Here is a 26,415-nt window from a genome sequence, read left to right as displayed (position 1 = left end):
TAGAAGCTATGTCACAAGCGCTCAATGTAAGACTATGAGGCTATGTGCACTTGTCGTGGATTGGTGTGCGGATTTACCGCGGATTTCCTGTGTTTTTTGTGCAGATTTCACCTGCGAAATCCTATACAGGAACAGGTGTAAAACGCTGCGGAATCCGCAAAAAGAATTGACATGCTACGGAAAATACAATGCAGCATTTCCGTGCTGTATTTTCCGCAGGATGTGCACTGCGGATTTGGTTTTCCATAGGTTTACATGGCACTGTAAACCAGATGGAAAACTGCTGCGAATCAGCAGCGGCCAATCTGCACCGTGTGCACACAGCCTGAGAGTGAGAGAGAGGCCAGAACGAGGCTCCCACAGACTCACATTGATTAGTGACCTCTGCGCTGCTCCATAAAACACTAGAGCCTCGGACAGGCCACAAACTGCAGGAGACGGAGCCGAGCGGAGACTAAAACAGATGAAAACGCCAGAAGGTGAGTATCAGACAGGGGGCAGGGGACGCGGATTGTCAGCACCGCTCCAGCAATGAAATAAAAATAATGCTGGAGTGGTGCTGTAAATGTGATGCAGCTCTTGGTTACTGTATGGGGGCTCCTTATAGGCTACGTTCACATTTGTGTTGTTGGGCATTGCGTCGGTGACGCAATGCACAATGCATGCAAAACGCATTGTTTTGTGACGCATGCGTCCATTTTTGGCTTGATTTTTGGTGCAAAAAAAATGCAACATGCAGCGTCCTCTGCGCCCTGACGCTTGCGCCAAAAATGACGCATGCGTCACAAAACGCAACACAACGCATATCCATGCGCCCCCCCATGTCAAATATAGGGGCGCATGACGCATGCGTCGCCGAACCTGCGCTCGACGCAACGCAAATGTGAACGTAGCCATACTAAGGCTACGTTCACATTTGCGTTGCGTCGGGCGCAGCCGCGGCGACGCATGCGTCATGCTCCCCTATATTTAACAGGGGGGGCGCATGGACATGCGTTGTGTTGCGTTTTGTGACGCATGTGTTTTTTTGGCGCAAGCGTCAGGGCGCAGAGGACGCTGCATGTTGCATTTTTTTTGCGCTAAAAAAAGAACGCATGCATCACAAAACGCCGCGTTTTGCATGTGTTTTGCGTGCGTTGTGTCGCCGACGCAGCACACAACAACGCAAATGTGAACGTAGCCTAATACTCATAAAAGACCCAGGTGGTACGTATCAAAAGCCTCCTACCCTCCCCCATCTCCAGTCTCCCCAGACAGCAAATATTACATGTGATGGATCACATATAATATCATAACAAAACATTATAATATTCAGCCCCCAGTGACCTGTCTCCCCTCCCCCACTTCAGCCCCAATGCCCCCATAAACTCACGTCCACCCCCTCAGTGCCCTGTCCCACCTCACCCACCTTCTGCCACCTTATGCGGTGTTCTGCCTCGTCACAGAAGTGAGCCTGGCTCCCAGTGGGCCCCTTCATGTGACAGGGCCCGGGGCGATGGCCCCCTCTGCCCCCCAGTAGCTACGCTACTGGTCCATTTAGAAGCAAACTTGCTATGGAAAATCTGCAGATTCCACTCCTTGAAAAGGGTTAATAGGTTTCTTTCCTGTCATAAACTTTCTTCACGTGTACGGGTTTTATACATAAACTGTGCTTTACTTAATCTCCCCCGGTCCAGCACTGTCTATTAGCCGCTGCCCCCTCATATTTGCTTGGACTGTACTAAATTTCAGAAAAAAAAACACAGACTTATTCTTCCAAAGTTTTAATTAATTCCGCCCAAAAGTGGACGATGTTGCTAAAAAACAAAAAAAACCCGTTTTGTGTACACAGCTCCGGTGCAGACTCATATCTGCCAACAACCAGCAAACCCTGCACAGTCTGACCCTGCGTCACATCCTGCTCCTGATGACCGACAGTAAAGGAATGAGAGACACGATCGCTGGATCAGGCTACACAGGGTTTAGTCTGTATCCATGGAAACATATAGGTCCGTGTAGGAGCTGCAGACTCAGAGGAGGACTCTGCACAAAGTTGCTGTATTTTTATTCTAAAAGTAACGGATTGCAAAAGTTTAAGGCTTCTCAAATTCTTTAAGTCTCCACTGACTCTTTTTTCTCTGTTCCTCAACGAGATCTTACCTGACAGGTATCGACGCCTCCAGAGAGGACACCGGCGCAGATCATGGTGGACGTGATGACTCCATTGTAAACAGAAGGGGTATTACAGACGGAAGAGCTGATTAGTGGGATGTCAGCTGCCATCAGGACACTGGATGTGGACCCTGTGGAGTAAAACACAGATCAAGCCGCACCTCATAAGTGTATCTTATCATGAGCGACACAGCAGAGACTGAAAATGGTGCAAATAGCAAAAAAGTTATCACTCTGGGGCACAAGAAATTATACCCCAGGGCTGCACTCACTATTCTGCTGGTGCAGTCACTGTGTACATACATTACATTACTGATCCTGAGTTACATCCTGTATTATACTCCAGAGCTGCACTCACTATTCTGCTGGTGCAGTCATTGTGTACATACATTACATTACTGATCCTGAGTTACATCCTGTATTATACTCCAGAGCTGCACTCCCTATTCTGCTGGTGCAGTCATTGTGTACATACATTACATTACTGATCCTGAATGACATCCTCATTATACTCCAGAGCTGCACTCACTATTCTGCTGGTGCAGTCACTGTGTACATACATTACATTACTGATCCTGAGTTACATCCTGTATTATACCCCAGAGCTGCACTCCCTATTCTGCTGGTGCAGTCATTGTGTACATACATTACATTACTGATCCTGAGTTACATCCTGTATTATACTCCAGAGCTGCACTCCCTATTCTGCTGGTGCAGTCACTGTGTACATACATTACATTACTGATCCTGAGTTACATCCTGTATTATACCCCAGAGCTGCACTCACTATTCTGCTGGTGCAGTCACTGTGTACATACATTACATTACTGATCCTGAGTTACCTCCTGTATTATACCCCAGAGCTGCACTCACTATTCTGCTGGTGCAGTCATTGTGTACATACATTACATTACTGATCCTGAGTTACATCCTGTATTATACTCCAGAGCTGCACTCCCTATTCTGCTGGTGCAGTCATTGTGTACATACATTACATTACTGATCCTGAATGACATCCTCATTATACTCCAGAGCTGCACTCACTATTCTGCTGGTGCAGTCATTGTGTACATACATTACATTACTGATCCTGAGTTACATCCTGTATTATACTCCAGAGCTGCACTCCCTATTCTGCTGGTGCAGTCATTGTGTACATACATTACATTACTGATCCTGAATGACATCCTCATTATACTCCAGAGCTGCACTCACTATTCTGCTGGTGCAGTCACTGTGTACATACATTACATTACTGATCCTGAGTTACATCCTGTATTATACCCCAGAGCTGCACTCCCTATTCTGCTGGTGCAGTCATTGTGTACATACATTACATTACTGATCCTGAGTTACATCCTGTATTATACTCCAGAGCTGCACTCCCTATTCTGCTGGTGCAGTCACTGTGTACATACATTACATTACTGATCCTGAGTTACATCCTGTATTATACCCCAGAGCTGCACTCACTATTCTGCTGGTGCAGTCACTGTGTACATACATTACATTACTGATCCTGAGTTACCTCCTGTATTATACCCCAGAGCTGCACTCACTATTCTGCTGGTGCAGTCATTGTGTACATACATTACATTACTGATCCTGAGTTACATCCTGTATTATACTCCAGAGCTGCACTCCCTATTCTGCTGGTGCAGTCATTGTGTACATACATTACATTACTGATCCTGAATGACATCCTCATTATACTCCAGAGCTGCACTCACTATTCTGCTGGTGCAGTCATTGTGTACATACATTACATTACTGATCCTGAGTTACATCCTGTATTATACTCCAGAGCTGCACTCCCTATTCTGCTGGTGCAGTCATTGTGTACATACATTACATTACTGATCCTGAATGACATCCTCATTATACTCCAGAGCTGCACTCACTATTCTGCTGGTGCAGTCACTGTGTACATACATTACATTACTGATCCTGAGTTACATCCTGTATTATACTCCAGAGCTGCACTCACTATTCTGCTGGTGCAGTCACTGTGTACATACATTACATTACTGATCCTGAATGACATCCTCATTATACTCCAGAGCTGCACTCACTATTCTGCTGGTGCAGTCACTGTGTACATACATTACATTACTGATCCTGAGTTACCTCCTGTATTATACCCCAGAGCTGCACTCACTATTCTGCTGGTGCAGTCATTGTGTACATACATTACATTACTGATCCTGAGTTACATCCTGTATTATACTCCAGAGCTGCACTCCCTATTCTGCTGGTGCAGTCATTGTGTACATACATTACATTACTGATCCTGAATGACATCCTCATTATACTCCAGAGCTGCACTCACTATTCTGCTGGTGCAGTCACTGTGTACATACATTACATTACTGATCCTGAGTTACATCCTGTATTATACTCCAGAGCTGCACTCACTATTCTGCTGGTGCAGTCACTGTGTACATACATTACATTACTGATCCTGAATGACATCCTCATTATACTCCAGAGCTGCACTCACTATTCTGCTGGTGCAGTCACTGTGTACATACATTACATTACTGATCCTGAGTTACCTCCTGTATTATACCCCAGAGCTGCACTCACTATTCTGCTGGTGCAGTCATTGTGTACATACATTACATTACTGATCCTGAGTTACATCCTGTATTATACTCCAGAGCTGCACTCCCTATTCTGCTGGTGCAGTCATTGTGTACATACATTACATTACTGATCCTGAATGACATCCTCATTATACTCCAGAGCTGCACTCACTATTCTGCTGGTGCAGTCACTGTGTACATACATTACATTACTGATCCTGAGTTACATCCTGTATTATACTCCAGAGCTGCACTCACTATTCTGCTGGTGCAGTCACTGTGTACATACATTACATTACTGATCCTGAATGACATCCTCATTATACTCCAGAGCTGAAATCTTTCAGCTTGATCTAGATGTTTAGAGCTTGTTTTAGCCATTTCCGTTCTGCTTTCCGCTTACTATATGTCACTTTTGCTGTGATTGACCACACTCATCACCAATATCCCCCTCATCTGATATGTTTTCTCTGTGCAGCTTGGAGGAATCACTGCTCTGCAGGATATATTTATATCTATAGAATTCATCTTTTATTTGTAAAATGTTTGCAAAAAAAAAAATAATTATATATATATATACACACACACACACACAACATGACTGTTGCATGCTGTGTACGAGGCATTAATGTCGCACCATCATTGTACACATTTACACATTTAGGTCTCTTACCTCCCTGGTAGGTGTAACCCCATCCCGAGATCCAGCAAGGCTGAGTTTGGGTCCATGGCATTCCAGCATTGGGTAAACATACCGGCTTTATATTACTATCTGCAAGGAAAAGAAGGATTTTTTGCATTTTAAGGGGCTGGCCATATTTAAACATTGTGTCACACCCCCCACCCCCCCACCCCCAAGAAAAAAAAAAAAGTCTAAATGTTGTGTCTGCAATGGCAGCTCGGCTATGTGGCGGTGACTGGAAATAAAGTGCAGCTAAGATAAAAAACATTTAGTCTGGTTTAGAAGTGTCCTGTGAATTTGTATCTAAACATTTAGTCGTCTCCATGGCAACAGACTACAAACGAACCGTGTGTAGTCTGACTCTGCAGTCCTACTTCTTATCCATCTGTTACTAATTTATTGTAACCACCCGAATGTACATCAGCAAGAAGGTGACAAATGGGAGGGATTAGAACTGCGGGATCAGACTACACAGGATTTGCTTGTAGTCTGTTGCCATGGAAACACAGATCTGCCTAGAAGCTTAAGACATACATAGTTGGTGTTCTTCTGTTATTGCTTTACTAAATTTGCCTAAGTTTGAAGGTGTGGGGATTCTTAATAGGTCTGTAGGAACATTTATTGAAAAAAAAAAGTATGTGCCCCCCCAACCTCCTCAGCCACTTACTAGTAAGTGATAAGCTTGTCTTTAGTTTCATGAGGGCGATGTCATTATTCTTTGTTTCAGAGTCGTAATTGGGGTGAGAAATGACCCTCTCCACAGAATATGGGACACCTCCAGATTTTAGGATGGATCCAGCATAGACCATCCACACCCGAGCGGAAGCGTAATTCCTAAAACGCAAAAAAAGAGGAATGGAAGATCTTAAAGGGACCAGCACTTGTAACATCCACCTTCTTTATATCTTCTCAGTGGAAACTTTGTGATAATTGCTCAGTTGCTGCTGACGGATCTCTCTCTCTCTCTATATATATATATATATATATATATATATATATATATATATATATATATATATATATATATATATATATATTTGTGTCCTTGCACCATTTGATGCCTGGATTAATACTTTTATTAGCGCTATGTAGTCTGAACTACAGGATAGGACACAATTTTTGATGGTCATGTCGACATCTCAGAGTAACAAGGGCTGCAGGAACACAATGAAAATACCAATTTGTAAGAAAAAAAAATTCCAGTAATTTCCTTTTCTGGTGTTTCATGCCCACACCATTTAATATTATCTTATATCCATTTCATTTATTTAAAAGAGGATTCGTCACTTGCCATAAACATGCAATTTATGCACCAGGTGTGAAAGCCGCTGTTCTCCGGAATCCGGCGATGTTTTTCTATTTTTCCTGCGCCTCTCCATTCCCGAGATAAGACTCCATCTTCCCTGTATGGAAATCTAGTGCTGTTATACAACTGGGCGTGATTCTGATGACCACGCCCACTTGCTTAAGAGGACTAAATTTGCAAGCTGGGAAGAAAGGGCCGTATCTCAGGAACAGAGAGGCGCAGGAACACAAGAAAAACATCGCCGGATTCAGGAGAACAGCGGCTTTCACATCAGGTACAAAAACGACATATTTATGTGAAGTGACAGATCTGTTTTAAGGACTTACCCCTCGACACAATGCGCTGCTGTGACTATCCAGTCAGGAGTGACGATAGACCCTCCGCAGACATGAGACTGCCCGATCTGCAGACTCACTTGCCATGGCCAATCTCCATTTTTAGCCGCCGTTCCCCCCACTATCCTGCCAGACGTTGTCTGCTTGGTTGATTGACCGCAATCTGTAGGTGAAGGAAAACCAACAATTAATATAGAACCAACAGTTGTAGAGTTTTATTATTTAATGCAAAATTCACAAAAAAAAAAAAAAAGGAAGGGATTGGAGTTGCCAAATCGTGGGCTTAGAATGTGTAATAATCCAAGCAAGAGTAAAAGTCAGGGAAGGAAGACGATAGGAGTGACATACAGCAACAAGATCATCGGAAAGGGATAAAGGAGATGGAAAGTCAAAGGAAATGTCCACAGAGGGTGACAACAGAATAGCCGGTGCCAGACATGGTAATAGCTGGGCTTACCTATGCACCTCAGCGAGATCACCTTCCTAGAGGGGCAGTAATCCCTGCAAAGCAAAAAGAAAATCAATAATGCAAGAAAAAGAAAAATTCTCTACTACCGCTTTAGGTTTACAGCTCCTAGGCAGATCGATATGTTTCTACACAGTAGCTGCAAGAAAGTAACAAATGACTGCATGGTCAGACTATATGCGGCGTATATTTATAGTATGTAACCATGGAGCACAAAGGTCTGCATGAGAGCTGTATATATACACAAGGTGATATGACAATCGATAAATAGATAAATATGGGGATAGATAATACAGATGGATAGATAGATCTATAGATAGATAATAGTTAGATAATAGATAGATAATATATTGATAGATAGATCATAGATAGATAGATAATAGATAGATAATTGATAATAAATAATAGACAGATAATAGACAGATAATAGACAGATAATAGACAGATAACAGACTGATCCTACCTTGTCCTAATACTTGTATATAACTTGGTGAAGGACACACTGGTATTCACACTGGCAAAACCATCTAACTCCGAAGTGACCGGTTCCAGAAGGCTTCCATTGTAACTGGACCTGGGAGAGATTATACGGTGAGATATCTGGTATTATGAAGGGACCGGGCCGGACATTCCGGGCTCCTCATGGAGATGTGGGCCGGGCAGACGGACGCTGTAGTTCTCCACATGGGACACTGAGGACAATATTTATGGTGGCTCATGTCCCTGATAACGGGGATCGGTCCCTGTTGTGGGGTCAGTATTCTACAGCTGTCTGTCTGTCAGAGTTGTAGGGAGATGTCTGGCAGGAGGACAGCGTCAGTGACTGGAGAGTCGCGGTGTGTCTGTGACTGTCAGTGGTCGGAGCACCAGAGCCGGCGCTGTTGTACTGGTGGCACAGTTGGGCCCCCCCAGTGGCACCATGACACCTGGCATTATTTAGGGCGCAGGTGTTGGATTTAGCAGGTTTCCTCTAGTGACACAGCATCGCAGTGACCGCGGATCCATGGCGCCACCACTTACCTCTTGTAGCCCATAGATTGGCAGACCATCGGTCCATAGACCTGATTCCAGTCATCGAAGCAAACACTCAGCCACTCGGACCTTGTCGGAGAATAGGCTTGTAATACAAAAGATTTGCCGTACAGCCGCACTGGAAAGAAGGAATAAACACATCAATGATGAATAAGACATGTTATAGATAAACTTTAAAATATGCTAAAATTAAGATCATCTCGTCTTCTGTAAATAAAACTTACCATTTTCAAAATCTCTGCTTGCTGTTACTAAATTTCAAAAAGCTCCGTATGCATAAAACATCCGTACAATGCAGCCAAAGCCTAATTAATACCACCATACAATGCCTACATAATACCTCCACACAGCATCCCAATATTCCCACATAACACGGTCACATCTTCCCACACGGTACAGCCATTTAATATCCAAAGAGAACGGCTAGGGTTCAGATTGTGTCTAATACCATCATACAGCACAAATAATACCACCAGATAATGACACAATATTCCCTGGATAGTGCTTCTTATTTAGCTACAGCCCATATAATACTGCCTTATAGGTTCCACAAAATACTACACAAAGAGGCCCAAAGCCAAACAATACAGCTAACCAATGCCTAAATAATATTTCCATAAAGTAAGCGCATAATACTACTATACACTGCCAGTGCCCAGATTACAGTTATATATTTCACACACAACACTGCCATGTAATGCCCAAAGAAAACTGCTAGTGTCCAAATACTGCCATACAATGGCTAAATAATACATTGATACAGCGCCCACACACTAAAAAGTTGTATCCTTATAAAACTTGCTTTAAAGATCTCACATAATACGGTCTTATAGTTGCCACATAATGCTGCCATATGGCACCTAGATAAAACTGTCATATACCTCCTACATATAGTTTTCACATACAATATTTATCAAATAATATGCCATAGAGTTCCAAAATACTGCCACATCGTTCTCACATAATACTCCAATTTAGTCCCTACATATAACTGCCATGTACTTCCTACATAATACTGCTATACAGTACCCACATATTGCCACCATATCTCACTTAGATAAAACCGTCATATACTTCCTACATAATGCTGCCATATAGTTTCCACATACTACTACCATATACAATAGTTCTGACATGATATGACCATGGAGTTTCAAACACTACCAAGTAGTAATACTTTCATATATTTCCCTCATATTACTGCCATACAGTCTCCATATTATACTGCCATATGGTCTCCACATAATACTGCCATATAATTAGCATATAATATTAACATGTACTTCCTATATAATACTGTGCTATAGTTTCCATATATTACTGTACTACCGTATACAATAGTTATATAATATGGCCATGTACTTCCAATACTAACCATATGTTTCCTATATATTACTGCATTACAGTTCCCATATAAATACTACCAGCATACAATTCTCATGTAATACTGCCATATTTCCCACATAATACTGCCATATAGAACTCACATATTGCTGCAATATAGCACCCAGATTAAATATACATAATATTGTTATATAATTTCTACATATTTCCATCATATACAATAATACAGCAATATAGTTCTGGCATAATACTGCCATATGGTTCCCATATAATACTGCCATGTACTTCCTATGTAATACTGTCATATAGTTTCCACATACAACCATAAACAATAGTACTGACATAATATGATCATACAGTTCTTAAATAATACTACCAAGTAGTTATGACATAATACTTCCCCACATATTACTTTCATACATTCCCCATATAATACTGCAATGTACTTTCTACATAATACTGTTATATAGTTTCCATATACTACTACCGCATACAATAATCATATAATATGGCCGTGTACTTACAAAATAATACTGCCATATGCTTCCCACATATTGCTGCATTACAGTCCCCACGTAATACTGCCATATGGTTCCACATAATACAACCATACAGTTCCTAAATACTACTATCATATACAGAATTTCTTACATAATTATTATGTGGGAGCTATATCACATTGTTATTATTTATTTATTTTTATTGTTGAGCAAAAACATTTTTTTACATTTATTTTACCCTTATGACAGTTTTTTTTTTTTTTTTTTTTTTTTCCGATCCCTAAAGAAAATTTGGGGTCGAAAACCACAAACTAAATAAATAAATATATAAAATAAATAAATCAAATAAATCTCAGAGTACCATCAGATGCAAGCTGTATCCTTACAGCAGCCACTAGAGGGCGATCACTACATGGGAGTTTTACTACTGTTGATGGCAGTGATACCTACTCCCCCCTGTGGTGGTAGGTGGTATTACAGCCCATAACTGGTAGTTTTCTTCCTACATACCACAATATGTCTCATCCTCCCCATTGGGGCAGTCATCTGCACCATCACACCACTGAGACGATCGGACACACGTCGACGAGGCGCCACATTTCTTTTCACACCTTGAAGTCACTACACAAAGAAAATAAGAGGAAGAATAAATCACATGACTTTATATTTTTGCATTCGTTAACCCCTTAACGACCAGGGGTATTTCAGTTTTTGCTCCACCTTCTTCCCAGAGCCATAACTTTTTTTTTTTTTTTTTCTGCCAATATGGCCATGTGAGGACTTGTTTTTTGCGGGACGAGTTGTACTTTTGAACGACATCATTGGTTTTACCATGTCGAGTACTGAAAAATGGGGAAACAAATTCCAAGTGCGATTAAATTGCAAAAAAAGTGCAGTCCCACACTTGTTTTTTGTTTGGTCTTTTTTCTAGGTTCACTAAATTATAAAGCTGACCTGATATTACGATTCTCCAGGTCATTATTAGTTCGTAGACACCAAATGCGTCTAGGTTTTTTTTTTTTATCTACCGTAAGTGGTGGAAAAAAAATTCCAAAGTTTGTTAAAAAAAAAAAAAAAATCAAGCCTTATTCCGATGCCTGTAGTGTCTCCATTTTTCATTATCTGGGGTCAAGTGAGGGCTTATTTTTTGCGCGCCGAGCAGATGTTTTTAATGATACCATTTTGGTGCAGATACGATCTTTTGATCGCCCGCTATCGCATTTTAATGCAATATTACGGCGACCAAAAAAACGTATTTCTGGCGTATGTACTTTTTTTCCTCGCTATGCCGTTTAGGGATCAGGTTAATTCTTTTTAAATTGATAGATCGGGCGATTCTGAACGCGGCGATACCAAATATGTGTATGTTTGATTTTTAATTGTTTTATTTTGAATTGGGTGAAAGGGGGGTGATTAGAACTTTCTATTTTTTTTTTATTTTTTTAATATATATATTTTTTTAAATCTTTACTTTTTGCATGCTTCAATAGTCTCCATGAGAGACTAGACACTGTAGTACTTTGGTTGGCTCTGCTACATACAGGCGATGACCAGATCAATTGATATGAGTGCCGACCACTGGGCGACGCTCATAGCAATCTGGCTATGACAACCATAGAGGGCTACTGGAGACCTATGGTTGTCATGCCGACCCACGGGTGACCTGCGATTATGTGACGGGGTCACCGATGGGCACCATTAGTGACGCACTTCTGGTTAGCGTGAGTTATATGCTGCTATCAGAAATTGATAGCGGCATTTAACTAGTTAACAGCCGAGGTTGGATCGCTATTCCACCCGCGGCTGTTGAGGCCACATGTCAGCTGTAGAGATCAGCTGTCAGGTGCCTGGAAAGAAGCGGGCTCAGCGCTGGAGCCCGCACCAAACAGGGGGAGCCCGACGTGGGCATTTTATTATTATTATTACGCCCAATGTTGGAAAGGGTTAAATATATGAATTGGTGTAAGATTTATTAGATTAATTTAAAAATATATATATCTTAAATGAAAAAAAATAAAACAGGTGCTCTGCAGTCACCAATAGAGGGAGCTCACCGAGACGGATTTTTGTAACTCGAAATGTTGCTGCCTCTAGTGGCCATCAGCATTAACACGGTTGGGGATGTTTTTGCCCCCATAAAATGTAAAAAGTTTAGCTATAAATACAAACTTACAAAAATACCAGCAGAGAACTGCAGCAATAATAATCAGGATGATGATAGCTGCGACTAAGAAGATTATCTTTTGCCTACCTGAAAGATAAAAGCACAGAGCAAAATATGTTAATTCAATAGTTATATTCTTGTTCATAGGAGCAGTATTATAGTAGTTATATTCTTGTTCATAGGAGCAGTATTATAGTAGTTATATTCTTGTACATAGGGGGCAGTATTATAGTAATTATATTCTTGTACATAGGGGGCAGTATTATAGTAATTATATTCTTGTACATAGGGGCAGTATTATAGTAGTTATATTCTTGTACATAGGGGCAGTATTACAGTAGTTATATTCTTATACATAGGGGCAGTATTATAGTAGTTATATTCTTGTACATAGAGGGCAGTATTATAGTAGTTATATTCTTGTACATAGGGGCAGTATTATAGTAGTTATATTCTTGTACATAGGGGCAGTATTACAGTAGTTATATTCTTGTACATAGGGGCAGTATTACAGTAGTTATATTCTTGTACATAGGGGCAGTATTATAGTAGTTATATTCTTGTACATAGGAGCAGTATTATAGTAGTTATATTCTTGTACATAGGAGCAGTATTATAGTAGTTATATTCTTGTACATAGGAGCAGTATTATAGTAGTTATATTCTTGTACATAGGGGCAGTATTACAGTAGTTATATTCTTATACATAGGGGCAGTATTATAGTAGTTATATTCTTGTACATAGAGGACAGTATTATAGTAGTTATATTCTTGTACATAGGGGCAGTATTATAGTAGTTATATTCTTGTACATAGGAGCAGTATTATAGTAGTTATATTCTTGTACATAGGAGCAGTATTATAGTAGTTATATTCTTATACATAGGGGCAGTATTATAGTAGTTATATTCTTGTACATAGAGGGCAGTATTATAGTAGTTATATTCTTGTACATAGGGGCAGTATTATAGTAGTTATATTCTTGTACATAGGAGCAGTATTATAGTAGTTATATTCTTGTACATAGGGGCAGTATTATAGTACCGTAGTTATATTATTGTACATAGGGGCAGCATTATAATAGTTATATTCTTGTACATAGGGGCAGTATTATAGTAGTTATATTCTTGTACATAGGGGCAGTATTACAGTAGTTATATTCTTGTACATAGGAGCAGTATTATAGTAGTTATATTCTTGTACATAGGAGCAGTATTATAGTAGTTATATTCTTGTACATAGAGGGCAGTATTATAGTAGTTATATTCTTGTACATAGGGGCAGTATTATAGTAGTTATATTCTTGTACATAGGAGCAGTATTATAGTAGTTATATTCTTGTACATAGGAGCAGTATTATAGTAGTTATATTCTTGTACATAGGAGCAGTATTATAGTAGTTATATTCTTGTACATAGGGGCAGTATTATAGTAGATATATTCTTGTACATAGGAGCAGTATTATAGTAGTTATATTCTTGTACATAGAGGGCAGTATTATAGTAGTTATATTGTTGTACACAGGGGCAGTATTATAGTAGTTGTATTCTTGTACATGGGGCAGTATTATAGTAGTTATATTCTTGTACATAGGAGCAGTATTATAGTAGTTATATTCTTGTACATAGGGGCAGTATTATAGTAGTTATATTCTTGTACATAGGGGCAGTATTATAGTAGTTATATTCTTGTACATAGGGGCAGTATTATAGTAGTTATATTCTTGTACATAGGGGGCAGTATTATAGTAGTTATATTCTTGTACATAGGAGCAGTATTATAGTAGTTATTGTCTTGTACATAAGGGCAGTATTATAGTAGTTATATTCTTGTACATAGAGGGCAGTATTATAGTAGTTATATTCTTGTACATAGAGGGCAGTATTATAGTAGTTATATTCTTGTACATAGGGGCAGTATTACAGTAGTTATATTCTTGTACATAGGAGCAGTATTATAGTAGTTATATTCTTGTACATAGGAGCAGTATTATAGTAGTTATATTCTTGTACATAGGAGCAGTATTATAGTAGTTATATTCTTGTACATAGGGGGCAGTATTATAGTAGTTATATTCTTGTACATAGGGAGCAGTATTATAGTAGTTATATTCTTGTACATAGGGGGCAGTATTATAGTAGTTATATTCTTGTACATAGGAGCAGTATTATAGTAGTTATTGTCTTGTACATAAGGGCAGTATTATAGTAGTTATATTCTTGTACATAGAGGGCAGTATTATAGTAGTTATATTCTTGTACATAGAGGGCAGTATTATAGTAGTTATATTCTTGTACATAGGAGCAGTATTATAGTAGTTATATTCTTGTACATAGGGGCAGTATTATAGTAGTTATATTCTTGTACATAGGAGCAGTATTATAGTAGTTATATTCTTATACATAGGGGCAGTATTATAGTAGTTATATTCTTGTACATAGAGGGCAGTATTATAGTAGTTATATTCTTGTACATAGGGGCAGTATTATAGTAGTTATATTCTTGTACATAGGGGCAGTATTATAGTACCGTAGTTATATTATTGTACATAGGGGCAGTATTATAGTAGTTATATTCTTGTACATAGGAGCAGTATTATAGTAGTTATATTCTTGTACATAGGAGCAGTATTATAGTAGTTATATTCTTGTACATAGAGGGCAGTATTATAGTGGTTATATTCTTGTACATAGGGAGCAGTATTACAGTAGTTATATTCTTGTACATAGGGGGCAGTATTATAGTAGTTATATTCTTGTACATAGGGAGCAGTATTATAGTAGTTATATTCTTGTACATAGGGGGTAGTATTATAGTAGTTATATTCTTGTACATAGGAGCAGTATTATAGTAGTTATTGTCTTGTACATAAGGGCAGTATTATAGTAGTTATATTCTTGTACATAGAGGGCAGTATTATAGTAGTTATATTCTTGTACATAGAGGGCAGTATTATAGTAGTTATATTCTTGTACATAGAGGGCAGTATTATAGTAGTTATATTCTTGTACATAGGGGCAGTATTATAGTAGTTATATTCTTGTACATAGGAGCAGTATTATAGTAGTTATATTCTTGTACATAGGAGCAGTATTATAGTAGTTATATTCTTGTACATAGGGGCAGTATTATAGTAGTTATATTCTTGTACATAGGAGCAGTATTATAGTAGTTATATTCTTATACATAGGGGCAGTATTATAGTAGTTATATTCTTGTACATAGAGGGCAGTATTATAGTAGTTATATTCTTGTACATAGGGGCAGTATTATAGTAGTTATATTCTTGTACATAGGAGCAGTATTATAGTAGTTATATTCTTGTACATAGGGGCAGTATTATAGTACCGTAGTTATATTATTGTACATAGGGGCAGTATTATAGTAGTTATATTCTTGTACATAGGAGCAGTATTATAGTAGTTATATTCTTGTACATAGGAGCAGTATTATAGTAGTTATATTCTTGTACATAGAGGGCAGTATTATAGTAGTTATATTCTTGTACATAGGGAGCAGTATTATAGTAGTTATATTCTTGTACATAGGGGGCAGTATTATAGTAGTTATATTCTTGTACATAGGGAGCAGTATTATAGTAGTTATATTCTTGTACATAGGGGGCAGTATTATAGTAGTTATATTCTTGTACATAGGAGCAGTATTATAGTAGTTATTGTCTTGTACATAAGGGCAGTATTATAGTAGTTATATTCTTGTACATAGAGGGCAGTATTATAGTAGTTATATTCTTGTACATAGAGGGCAGTATTATAGTAGTTATATTCTTGTACATAGAGGGCAGTATTATAGTAGTTATATTCTTGTACATAGGGGCAGTATTATAGTAGTTATATTCTTGTACATAGGAGCAGTATTATAGTAGTTATATTCTTGTACATAGGAGCAGTATTATAGTAGTTATATTCTTGTACATAGGGGCAGTATTATAGTAGATATATTCTTGTACATAGGAGCAGTATTATAGTAGTTATATTCTTGTACATAGAGGGCAGTATTATAGTAGTTATATTGTTGTACACAGGGGCAGTATTATAGTAGTTGTATTCTTGTACATGGGGCAGTATTATAGTAGTTATATTCTTGTACATAGGAGCAGTATTATAGTAGTTATATTCTTGTACATAGGGGCAGTATTATAGTAGTTATATTCTTGTACATAGGGGCAGTATTATAGTAGTTATATTCTTGTACATAGGGGCAGTATTATAGTAGTTATATTCTTGTACATAGGGGGCAGTATTATAGTAGTTATATTCTTGTACATAGGAGCAGTATTATAGTAGTTATTGTCTTGTACATAAGGGCAGTATTATAGTAGTTATATTCTTGTACATAGAGGGCAGTATTATAGTAGTTATATTCTTGTACATAGAGGGCAGTATTATAGTAGTTATATTCTTGTACATAGGGGCAGTATTATAGTAGTTATATTCTTGTACATAGGAGCAGTATTATAGTAGTTATATTCTTGTACATAGGGGCAGTATTATAGTAGATATATTCTTGTACATAGGAGCAGTATTATAGTAGTTATATTCTTGTACATAGAGGGCAGTATTATAGTAGTTATATTGTTGTACACAGGGGCAGTATTATAGTAGTTGTATTCTTGTACATGGGGCAGTATTATAGTAGTTATATTCTTGTACATAGGAGCAGTATTATAGTAGTTATATTCTTGTACATAGGGGCAGTATTATAGTAGTTATATTCTTGTACATAGGGGCAGTATTATAGTAGTTATATTCTTGTACATAGGGGGCAGTATTATAGTAGTTATATTATTGTACATAGGAGCAGTATTATAGTAGTTATATTCTTGTACATAGGGGCAGTATTATAGTAGTTATATTCTTGTACATAGGGGCAGTATTATAGTAGTTATATTCTTGTACATAGGGGCAGTATTATAGTAGTTATATTCTTGTACATAGGGGCAGTATTATAGTAGTTATATTGTTGCACATAGGGGCAGTATTATAGGAGTTATATTCTTGTGCATAGGAGACAGTGTAGAAACACGTATATATTATTCAGCCTCTTAGGAGAACCACATGTATGTTTGCCGTTCGATCACTTACTTGGCGAGCACCATGTTTTGGATTTTGCCTGCTGATTTGCTGCCACAGACTGATGAGGAGTCACTTGAGGTAAATACTGTGGCACCGGGGAGACATTTGGTGGAGGAATAGGATACGGTTGATATATATTGTAAGGACTTCGGTTATCGTAGATGTTATGTTCCGGTTGGTACCCGTTATTGTCATAATAGGGGGGCCGATTCTGTAAGAAACAGAGAAGCTTTTACTTCATTCTTGTGGACGGCGACATAATGCTTCTATAGAACGCTACACGACCAGATCAGTGATCCTCCATCCGGCATTTCTCTCCTCTTTTTTCACCCTACACCAGTTAAAATAATTTGGCCCCAATGGGGATCCATGAGGATCTGCACAGGACGTCTCCAATAAACCTCCAGATCTTCCAGGACTGACACATTTTCGGGCTCGGTCGCCATATCTGCCTGTTACTTTAACGCTCAGTTTCATGTTTGCCGACGCTGTGATTTGTTCGCTCTTCATTCCAGGAGATTACTCATTAATCGCAAAATAAACGGAAAGAGCAATAATTAGCCGGACATGAGCGTGGGATTAAGATATAATGGCCTTTGCCTTGCCTGAGGTGCACATTTTACACACCGCAAACACCGACTACTTAAAGGGGAATTACCAATTCAGGAAATAAAGCTGGACTGTTCTACAACGCTCTGGCATTTTTTCACCATACTTTTTCACCCCGGTAAGAAGAGTCCCAACTCCCAATAATAAGTGGTTCATGGATTTTAAACCCAATAATAAACAATTGCAGTGATGTTCCCTTATAGATTAATTCCCTACAGCACCTCCGCAGGAGAAGTGAGGTATTACACGTTGTCCATTTTAATCAATGAACTAGAGGGATTTCCAGAGCAGGAAGAGTCTTGAAATTCAGGGTCTTCTGTAAATTTGGAATTTTGGCATTATGGATATTACAAACTTGAAATCCATCTATATTTTTCTTAATTTTATTTTTTGGGGTGGAAAATCTCTACAATTTCTTTTGATAAATTCCATCACGTACCGGATACATTTCTGCAATTATCTTTTAAGAAGAATCAAGTACAGAGTCCAACGTCTTCACTTCATATGAGCCCTGAAAGAGAAAGTTCATTATTATTAGAGGTCATGCTGAGGTGTAGGCATAGGGATATGTAAGGGTAGCCCTGCCATGGAGGAGGCTTCACGTGATATTTTGAGCCTCTTACTGAGATCCCTGAGGATCTACTTTTCCACTTTTAGGGACATTTATATTTTTTCCTCAATTAAATGCATGTATTTTCATCTAAAAATAAATTTTACATTTGGGTTTCATTAAAAAAGGTTCACGGTTTGCCTTTTTACAGCCTCTAAACTGGACTGCCTATTGCCAGCTGCAGAATGAGTTAGCTGAGAATCCATCAGTGAGATCTGTCTGATCAGACTGGAAGTTCTAACTCCTATCTGCCTTTTCTGAGCTTCTCTCTGCTGATTTATGACCACATGAAAGTTGAACAAAGAACCAGTAAAAGTCAAAGGGTGCAAAAGTTTTTATGAAACGGAATGACAAAAATTATTTTTTTTGCCCAAAATGATTGCATTTAAAAGGGGTATTCCCACCTCCAAGATCCTATCCTAATATGTAGTAGGTGTACTATTATTACCAAATACCTCCAATTAGAAATGTAGTATAGTTCTTCTGATTCGCTATGTTTCTTTGCTCATGTGCAGGCATTGCAGGACCTTAGGTATCTATGGTTATGACAACTAGCATTCTAACTGTCACTATATCAGTGATTGTAACCATGGATACTTAAGGTCCTGCAATGCCTGCACAGGAGGAAAGGGACATAGCAAATCAGAAAAACTATACATTTCTAATTGAAGGTATTTGCTAATATTATTAAACCTACTACATATTGGGATAGGATCTTGGAGACGGGAATACCCCTTTAAATGCAAAAAAAAAGTCACTTCCTTGTGTTTTGTTTTTAAATATATTGGTGCTGTAAGGGGGTCCTGAGTGGGTCCATAAATTCATGTAGTTGAAATGGTCGCATAGCTGATATTTTGGAACATGTCCTACAGCTCATAAGAGGAGTCCTCAGGGACTACTGCCACATGTAATGAGATGAGGACTGTGTTTCGGGGTAGATTAAAGCTGGCCACAGATCTAGACATGAAATGTGTCTGGAGTGGGGTGTAACAAGTAAACTTGTGGCCCCAAGACCATTTTTATTGGCTCTTACTGGAGACATCTACTCTGCAAGTCAAGAAGACCATGGACTAAAACCAAGTAGACAGTTCTTGTCTTTCTGGAGGAGAGCTAATTTGCATACTCTTTCACCATTCATCTTTACTTTTTGCTGTTTTTGGAGGGAAGCAGCCATGTTTTTCAACTCCTAAACAACGCCTTTAAGTACTTAGATTTATTGAGGGTTAATTTAATTGTTTGGAAGAAGGGCAAAGGTAAATGTAACAGCCTCACAGTTATTGATTTCTTTCCTTACATTGCTGCTTATAAAGAAGAGTGTCCTCATACAGAGCTGCAGGTTTGAGCTTTGTTGTTTCAGTCAATAATGAACGGCTGTTTTGCATAAAATGCTCAATAAATAACCAATTACCTAAATGACCTGGAAAATGAGGTAGTGAAGCAGCAACACAAACACTCAGACATTCTGCACCCAAAGCATAAGCGGGGGCGAGGTATACACAACCAAAAATGGGAGGAAAAAAAATAAAAAAAGAAGGTAATAGAAAATACAACAATCAAACAAAAAATAAGCAAAATTGTAAAAAAACAAAACAAACCAAAACACTGGAGAGCTAAATACATAGATAAAAGTCTTCACATAACTTAGCGGATAGTTGTGTCACAGTGTAACTTTGCTTTCTACTGGAGGGAATAGTCAAAATCAGAAATGCCGACCTTCAACTTATCACATGGTTTTTGAAGGTGCCTGGATTTGCCAAGAAGATAAAAATACTTAGTTGCACATGGTAGGTTTGGGGCATAGATTTGGCCAGAGGATCCATGAGATCCAAGTTATGTAGTAATTGAAATCATGTATTTTATAATCACCCAAATTAATAGGCTTCATGTAAAAAAATATTTAATGGGACAGAAAAGTCCATTTCTGCACAGCAGCCATTATTAATAGCTCTAGAATAGAAAAAGTGAAGTCTCGGATTATGTATCTCCACGGTAACAGACTACAAACAAATCCTGCGTAGTCTGTTGCTGTGGTCTCATTCTATCAATCTGTTTCCTATTTCTTGGCAACTTTCCAAATGTGGTCAGGAGCGATTATTGTAGGGAAAATGTTCCCACATTATGATCTCAAGATGCTGTCTATCCCCCTCCATATACTGGGGGTCAGTTCACTGAGACCACCAATGATAACAAAAAATGATCCTAAGATCGGGGCTCTGGAACCAGAAGAGTGTGGCTTTGCAGCCCCATCCTGAATGTTCATCAACAGGACTGTTCGAGCATATTAGAATTGCAAGATGATGTATAAAATAAGAAATGATCAATTAAATTAAGTTATCCCTTCTCTGTTTTGCGGGTACCAGCGATAGGGCCCCAAAATTAATAATAAAAACGATCCCAAGATTGGGGCTCTGAAACCGTGAGAAAAGGGCTCTGTAGCCCTGAATATATATATTTGGCCTCTGCTCCATTTGTTGTCAACGGGACTTTTCAAGCTATTGTCATCAGCCCCTGGAGAAAATAAATAAAGTAGAGGCCAAGTATGAGCACCTCCCCTCTATTAAAGATTGGGCTTCAGAACCCCATTACCAGCACATGGACCCCAACGATCAGCGGGCTATAGAGAAAAACTTGATTTTCTTGAGAATATCCTTTTAAAATACCCAAAATTTTGATGGAACTGGTTGACTCCGCCATATTCCTTTGTTGTCAGGTGAAAGAAGGATCCGGTGTGTTGAATTTAACCCCTTGAACCATTTTTCGACCCTAGAAGCCACAACTAGAAGAGAGTCATAGTTGTCAACTGTCCAAATTTTTGAGACTATCCCAATTTTTCAGTTACAATCCGGCAAATTCAAAGCTTTCCCGAGCAGAGAAGGCGGCGCAGATTATGTCGGGGCATTCCCAGGTGGGGGCTACTGAATGTATCGGGGCACCTTTCATTCTGGATAGATGTAGTCACTTCTCGCTGACACAGTCGTATGTGCGGGAAAGAGGAATTACTCGTTATTTGACAAAGGAAACAATTGGAGACGCGTACACAAAACAAAGCAAACAGAAAACCCCAAATCCGCCTGCAGCAAATGTATTGTTTTCTCGGAATGCAAAGTAGAAGAAAATGTCCCGTCACCGACATGTACATTCATATTGGAGCAACATTTAGGAAAATGGAGAATAAAGCCGAGTCGCCTATTTACAGATGGAGGAAGTTTACTGTAGAAGACTCAAAGGGAATTTACATGTTCCGATTCCGAAAGGAAGTAATCGGGGGAGACCTCGTCACCTTAGAACCTGCCCAAATAAAAATGGACAATACACGTAACTTTCATTCAGAAGCTGTCCTGTGCTGGTGACATCATTTTCTTATAATCATTTCTTACATAGGACCTGTCAAAAGTGTCCATCTTTTGCTTTTATTTTATTCCCGCCGCTCCCCTAAATTTTTTTTTTTTTTAACATTTCGCCATACGGTTCCAGAGAAAAGGACCTTTTTTATTTGGTGCAAATTTTTACAGTGTTTACCTAGGGGGCGGTGCTTATAGAATGTTCGGGGGCGTGTTTGTAGGCTTCTCTGCATAATTAACCTACTAACCGCACCTCTTTGTCAAAGATCGTACAGAATTGCAGTAAATATGAAAGGACCATATCTCGGGAACCGTATGGCAGATTTGAAAAAAACTAAAAGTGGAATATTTAAGGGAGTAACGGGAGTAAAGTAAGAGAAAGCACTAAATACTTTTAACCTGGTAACATGTTCTCTTTAAGTGGAAAAAAAATACCATAAGGCTACCCCATGGGGTCAGTGGAGAAAGGAAGGCTCCTACTTTAGGTTTGCCCCATTCCCACTCACCTACGTGTTCAGCCTGCATAGGGCTCCCTCTCTCCGTGGGCTCCATGTTGGCAAGCAAGCGTGGAAGCAGCAACTGTGGGCCCCCTTGTTTCCCCCAAGTAACGCACCCTACGGTCAAGAAATTCTCAGGAAGCGGCAACATACAATTCGGTGTCAGAAAACCAGGCAATAATGTAAAAGGAGATAATATAAATATAACTACACCACAGTATCTGAGTACTGCCCCTATGACGGCAGTCGGAGGTTCAAATCCCATAGTGGAATCAAAAAAGCTTAAAAATAAAAATTAATAAAAAATAAACAAACAAACGTTGAATTCGCCACTTTCTTTGTCGTTCTCCAAATTTGGAAAAAAAAAAAAACACATTTAGTATTGCAAAATTAAAAAGTAATAAAAAGCATTAATAATGTCATATATACAACGGAATGGTACCAGTAAAAAAAATGAAATAATCTGCCCGAAACAAGACCTCACACAGCTCAATAGGCAGGAAAAAAAAAAAAGAAAAAAAGTCTGAAAATGACCACACAATGCAATTTAATTGCATTGATTTAACAAACGAAAAAAAAAGGCCAAAATTAAAATTCAGTATCGCTGTAATCGCCATAAAGAGAACAAAACCCAAGCAACCACAATGGAATGGATTTCCTCATTTTGTTCAAAAAGATTTTTTTTGCCCCCCTCTCCCTCCGATTCTTTAGTATAATAGATTGCTGCACTCAAAATTATAACTCGTCCTGCAAAAACTGAAAAAATAAAAAACACATGGGGAATGAATGATAGAACGTTAGAGCTCAAAAATGTCATAGATGGCAGAAGCAACGACAGACCCGTGTCTGCACTGTTATCACCAAGAAACTGGAAGGCGAATATTATTTCCTGTGACGTTAATTGCTTTACTGCAGGAGCGCCGGTATTTAACGCTTTATTGCGGGGGGTTTATAGACGTTGCATCTCTGGGTGAGAAATTTCTAGGTAACTAGGATGGAAATTGAGAACCAGCGCGAGGTCACACGTGGCGATAATGTTGGAATGTTTTATTTGTTTGGACAGTTAAGCGCCAATACCAAATATGTTTTTTTTTTATATTTTATTTTTTAGGAACTTTAACAATTTTTCATTTTTCTCTTTTTAAATATTGAAGGCAGCATAAAAAAGAAGTGCTTTGATCAGAGTAGCTGAGATCTCCACCGTATGGCAGAGGGTGCAGATTTTGTATTGGGGTGCAGGCGCTTCATGTTACTCCCCGGACTGCAGCCTACGTGGACATTCAGTGTGCACAGCGAGTGATTTATCGATCGGCAGATTTATCAGCAGATGTCAGGGCCTCAGACCGCGCCGGCTCCTTAATCTACTGTGACTATAGCAAAACCCATTTGTCTTAATAATCAATTCATCAACGTGGATCACAAAAGGTTAATGCTCAAATAATGGGCAATGTATCACCCACCCGGGATACAATATGGACCAATGGTCAAAATTCTGCCATGACTGTAATTTTTTCTCGGCACCCAGAGTTGTCTGGCACTTGCTTATTATCCTCCATCTGTCGCATTTCCTAGGACTGTCAATAGATTGTGCATTGTGTGGGGTGTCTGGAGGATTACTGGTTGACCAAACAAGAATTTGGCACCCAGCTTTATAAAGTGACCACTCTTAAGTCTCCGCTTACACATTAGACTAAAGCCGGCCAAACGCACCGATATCAATGGGTTCGGTCGATAGTTTGATGTGTATGGGAGCACCGGCCTACCGATTATTGGGAGAGATGTCAATTGGACATGTCCGGCTTCGGACTCCTGATTGCATGGCTCTTCCAGAAATAAGCCGCTTTTATAAAAGAGAAGAGTATGGGAGAGCCAGCAGAGGTGGCCGACGCATCGTCCGACTGACAGCCATCTAATGTGTATGGCCGTCTTAAGGTTGGTTTCACTGGAGTATAAAATGACCAAGACAAAATTTTATGCCATACCATCACACCGCCCAGGAATACTTACAAGAAACACTTTGGAACATATTTGCATAATCCCTTCCAATCTGATGGTTTTGGTGTTAGACATGAGCAAATGTCCGGATATTCGAATTCTAGAGATTCACATGAATTCATTAGGGTAAATATGATTCGCCTCAAATTAATTCAATGTAAATGGAGCGTGGCCTTGATTGCCATTAAAAGAGGTTTATTAAGCTCTCCAAACCCTAAAGTATAACAAACAGGTGGCCGGAAAGGGGTTAAAAAAATATATATACTCAACCCTACCTTTACCGGCTGTCCTGCCGACTCAGCGCCTCGTCTGCCGCCTCGCTCACTCGCTCAGCCTTCTGGCACATCCCATGCCGATGAGGCCGCACACACGTCGTTGTCGCCCCTCCTGTGAGCTTCCAGTGCAGGACAGGTGAGGGGCGAGGCAAGTAATATTTTATTATTTTTTAACCCCTTCTCAGCTCTATAAACGAATCCAGATAAAGGATTGCCATTAGTGTAATCGAGCAAATTGATTAACACATTCCAGCCAATCCAATTTTTTTTCTAATGAAATCTGTAGTGAATTTGATTCGCTCACTTCTACTTGGTGGTTTGGACCAAAACAAACTTTATCAGAATTTTTTAGGATTTGCAGAAAAAAAAAGAAAAAGAAAAGAAAAGCCGACAACAGATGGACGCTCTTTGGATGACAAGATAGTTTTGCTTCTAGGGGAAGCTGACTCTCAGTACTACCCAAAGTGAGGACATAGCAGGCTCCCAACGTTTTATGGCTGACTGCTAGGACAATAAATGCTCATGTTGTACCGCAGATAAATTCTCGCTCACGTCACGCAGATGTATATTTCACATTGTGTTCCAGAGATAACGGAGCACACAAACTATAGTCAGAGGAAATGCATATTTCCGGGAGTGACTTGTATCTGGTATTTTCATGCCGTGCCTACGACGTTCTTAAGTCATTGCCTATAGATCGCATGCAGACGTCAGCGGCTAATGACGGCGCAGGAGCGGCCTATCAGGAGCGGCCGATATCACTCACATCTATGGATGAAAAGGTCTCCAGATCTGTGACATAATAGGGGGCAAATCTAGGAAAGCGGCTTCTCCGTGCAGCAGGTGACCCCACCCTGCAGACCTGTAACGCACGCTCACGTCACGTGCACGCTCACACTACAATAGGGGCTGCGCAATTCCGGCTTGATATTGTTTTTCTATTTGCACATCATAGTAGTGGTATGGCAGTATTATTAAGCCTTATGTTGGTATTCAATCTCTGTATGTTGAGATTACTTAAACACTGCCATACTGTGCTCAACTACATAAAGCACAATGCATTGTTATTTCTATATGGGGACACTGCTAGAAAACGCTATAGAAGATTTGACTAGTACAAATGAAAATAAGCCACTATGTAATATATCTTGTCAGAATTATTTTTTTTCATTCTCCTCCAGGACTGATCTTTCACTTAATTTAGGGTTAAAAACCTTTATTCAGTGAAAACATTTGCCCATTACTGAAATTGATGACAGTTGGTGCTTTAAATTCTATGGAGGGGAGGAGCTAGAGGCAGATAGACATTCTATGGAGGGGAGGAGCTAGAGGAACACAGACATTCTATGGAGGGGAGGAGCTAGAGGAACATAGATATTCTATGGAGGGGAGGAGCTAGAGGGACGCACAGATATTCTATGGAGGGG

General features: G+C 39.3%; 1 protein-coding gene across 3 annotated transcripts in view; it reads right to left on the bottom strand.

Moving 5' to 3' along the window:
• Window positions 1–26,415, bottom strand: part of TMPRSS2 (transmembrane serine protease 2) — a 44,633-nt gene that overhangs the window by 8,067 nt on the left and 10,151 nt on the right. For 2 of the 3 annotated variants that reach the window (XM_077293842.1, XM_077293844.1), the window contains exons 2-12: window positions 18,710–18,781; window positions 17,671–17,872; window positions 12,575–12,652; window positions 10,912–11,022; window positions 8,546–8,675; window positions 7,989–8,099; window positions 7,517–7,560; window positions 7,051–7,222; window positions 6,086–6,252; window positions 5,410–5,508; window positions 2,140–2,282 (exon numbers count right to left, since the gene is read on the bottom strand). In XM_077293842.1, coding sequence (XP_077149957.1) covers window positions 2,140–2,282; window positions 5,410–5,508; window positions 6,086–6,252; window positions 7,051–7,222; window positions 7,517–7,560; window positions 7,989–8,099; window positions 8,546–8,675; window positions 10,912–11,022; window positions 12,575–12,652; window positions 17,671–17,872; window positions 18,710–18,718 — 1,266 coding nt within the window. In that variant the 5' untranslated portion in view covers window positions 18,719–18,781. Of the gene's footprint in view, window positions 1–2,139; window positions 2,283–5,409; window positions 5,509–6,085; window positions 6,253–7,050; window positions 7,223–7,516; window positions 7,561–7,988; window positions 8,100–8,545; window positions 8,676–10,911; window positions 11,023–12,574; window positions 12,653–17,670; window positions 17,873–17,991; window positions 18,323–18,709; window positions 18,782–26,415 lie in introns of those variants that run through there. The other variant, XM_077293841.1, reaches the window with a different exon arrangement.

This window comes from Ranitomeya variabilis, chromosome 3 (assembly GCF_051348905.1).
Source record: "Ranitomeya variabilis isolate aRanVar5 chromosome 3, aRanVar5.hap1, whole genome shotgun sequence".
Taxonomy (NCBI): domain Eukaryota; kingdom Metazoa; phylum Chordata; class Amphibia; order Anura; family Dendrobatidae; genus Ranitomeya; species Ranitomeya variabilis.
Note: the sequence above shows the minus strand (reverse complement) of the source record. Positions and strands in the feature narration are given on the sequence as shown.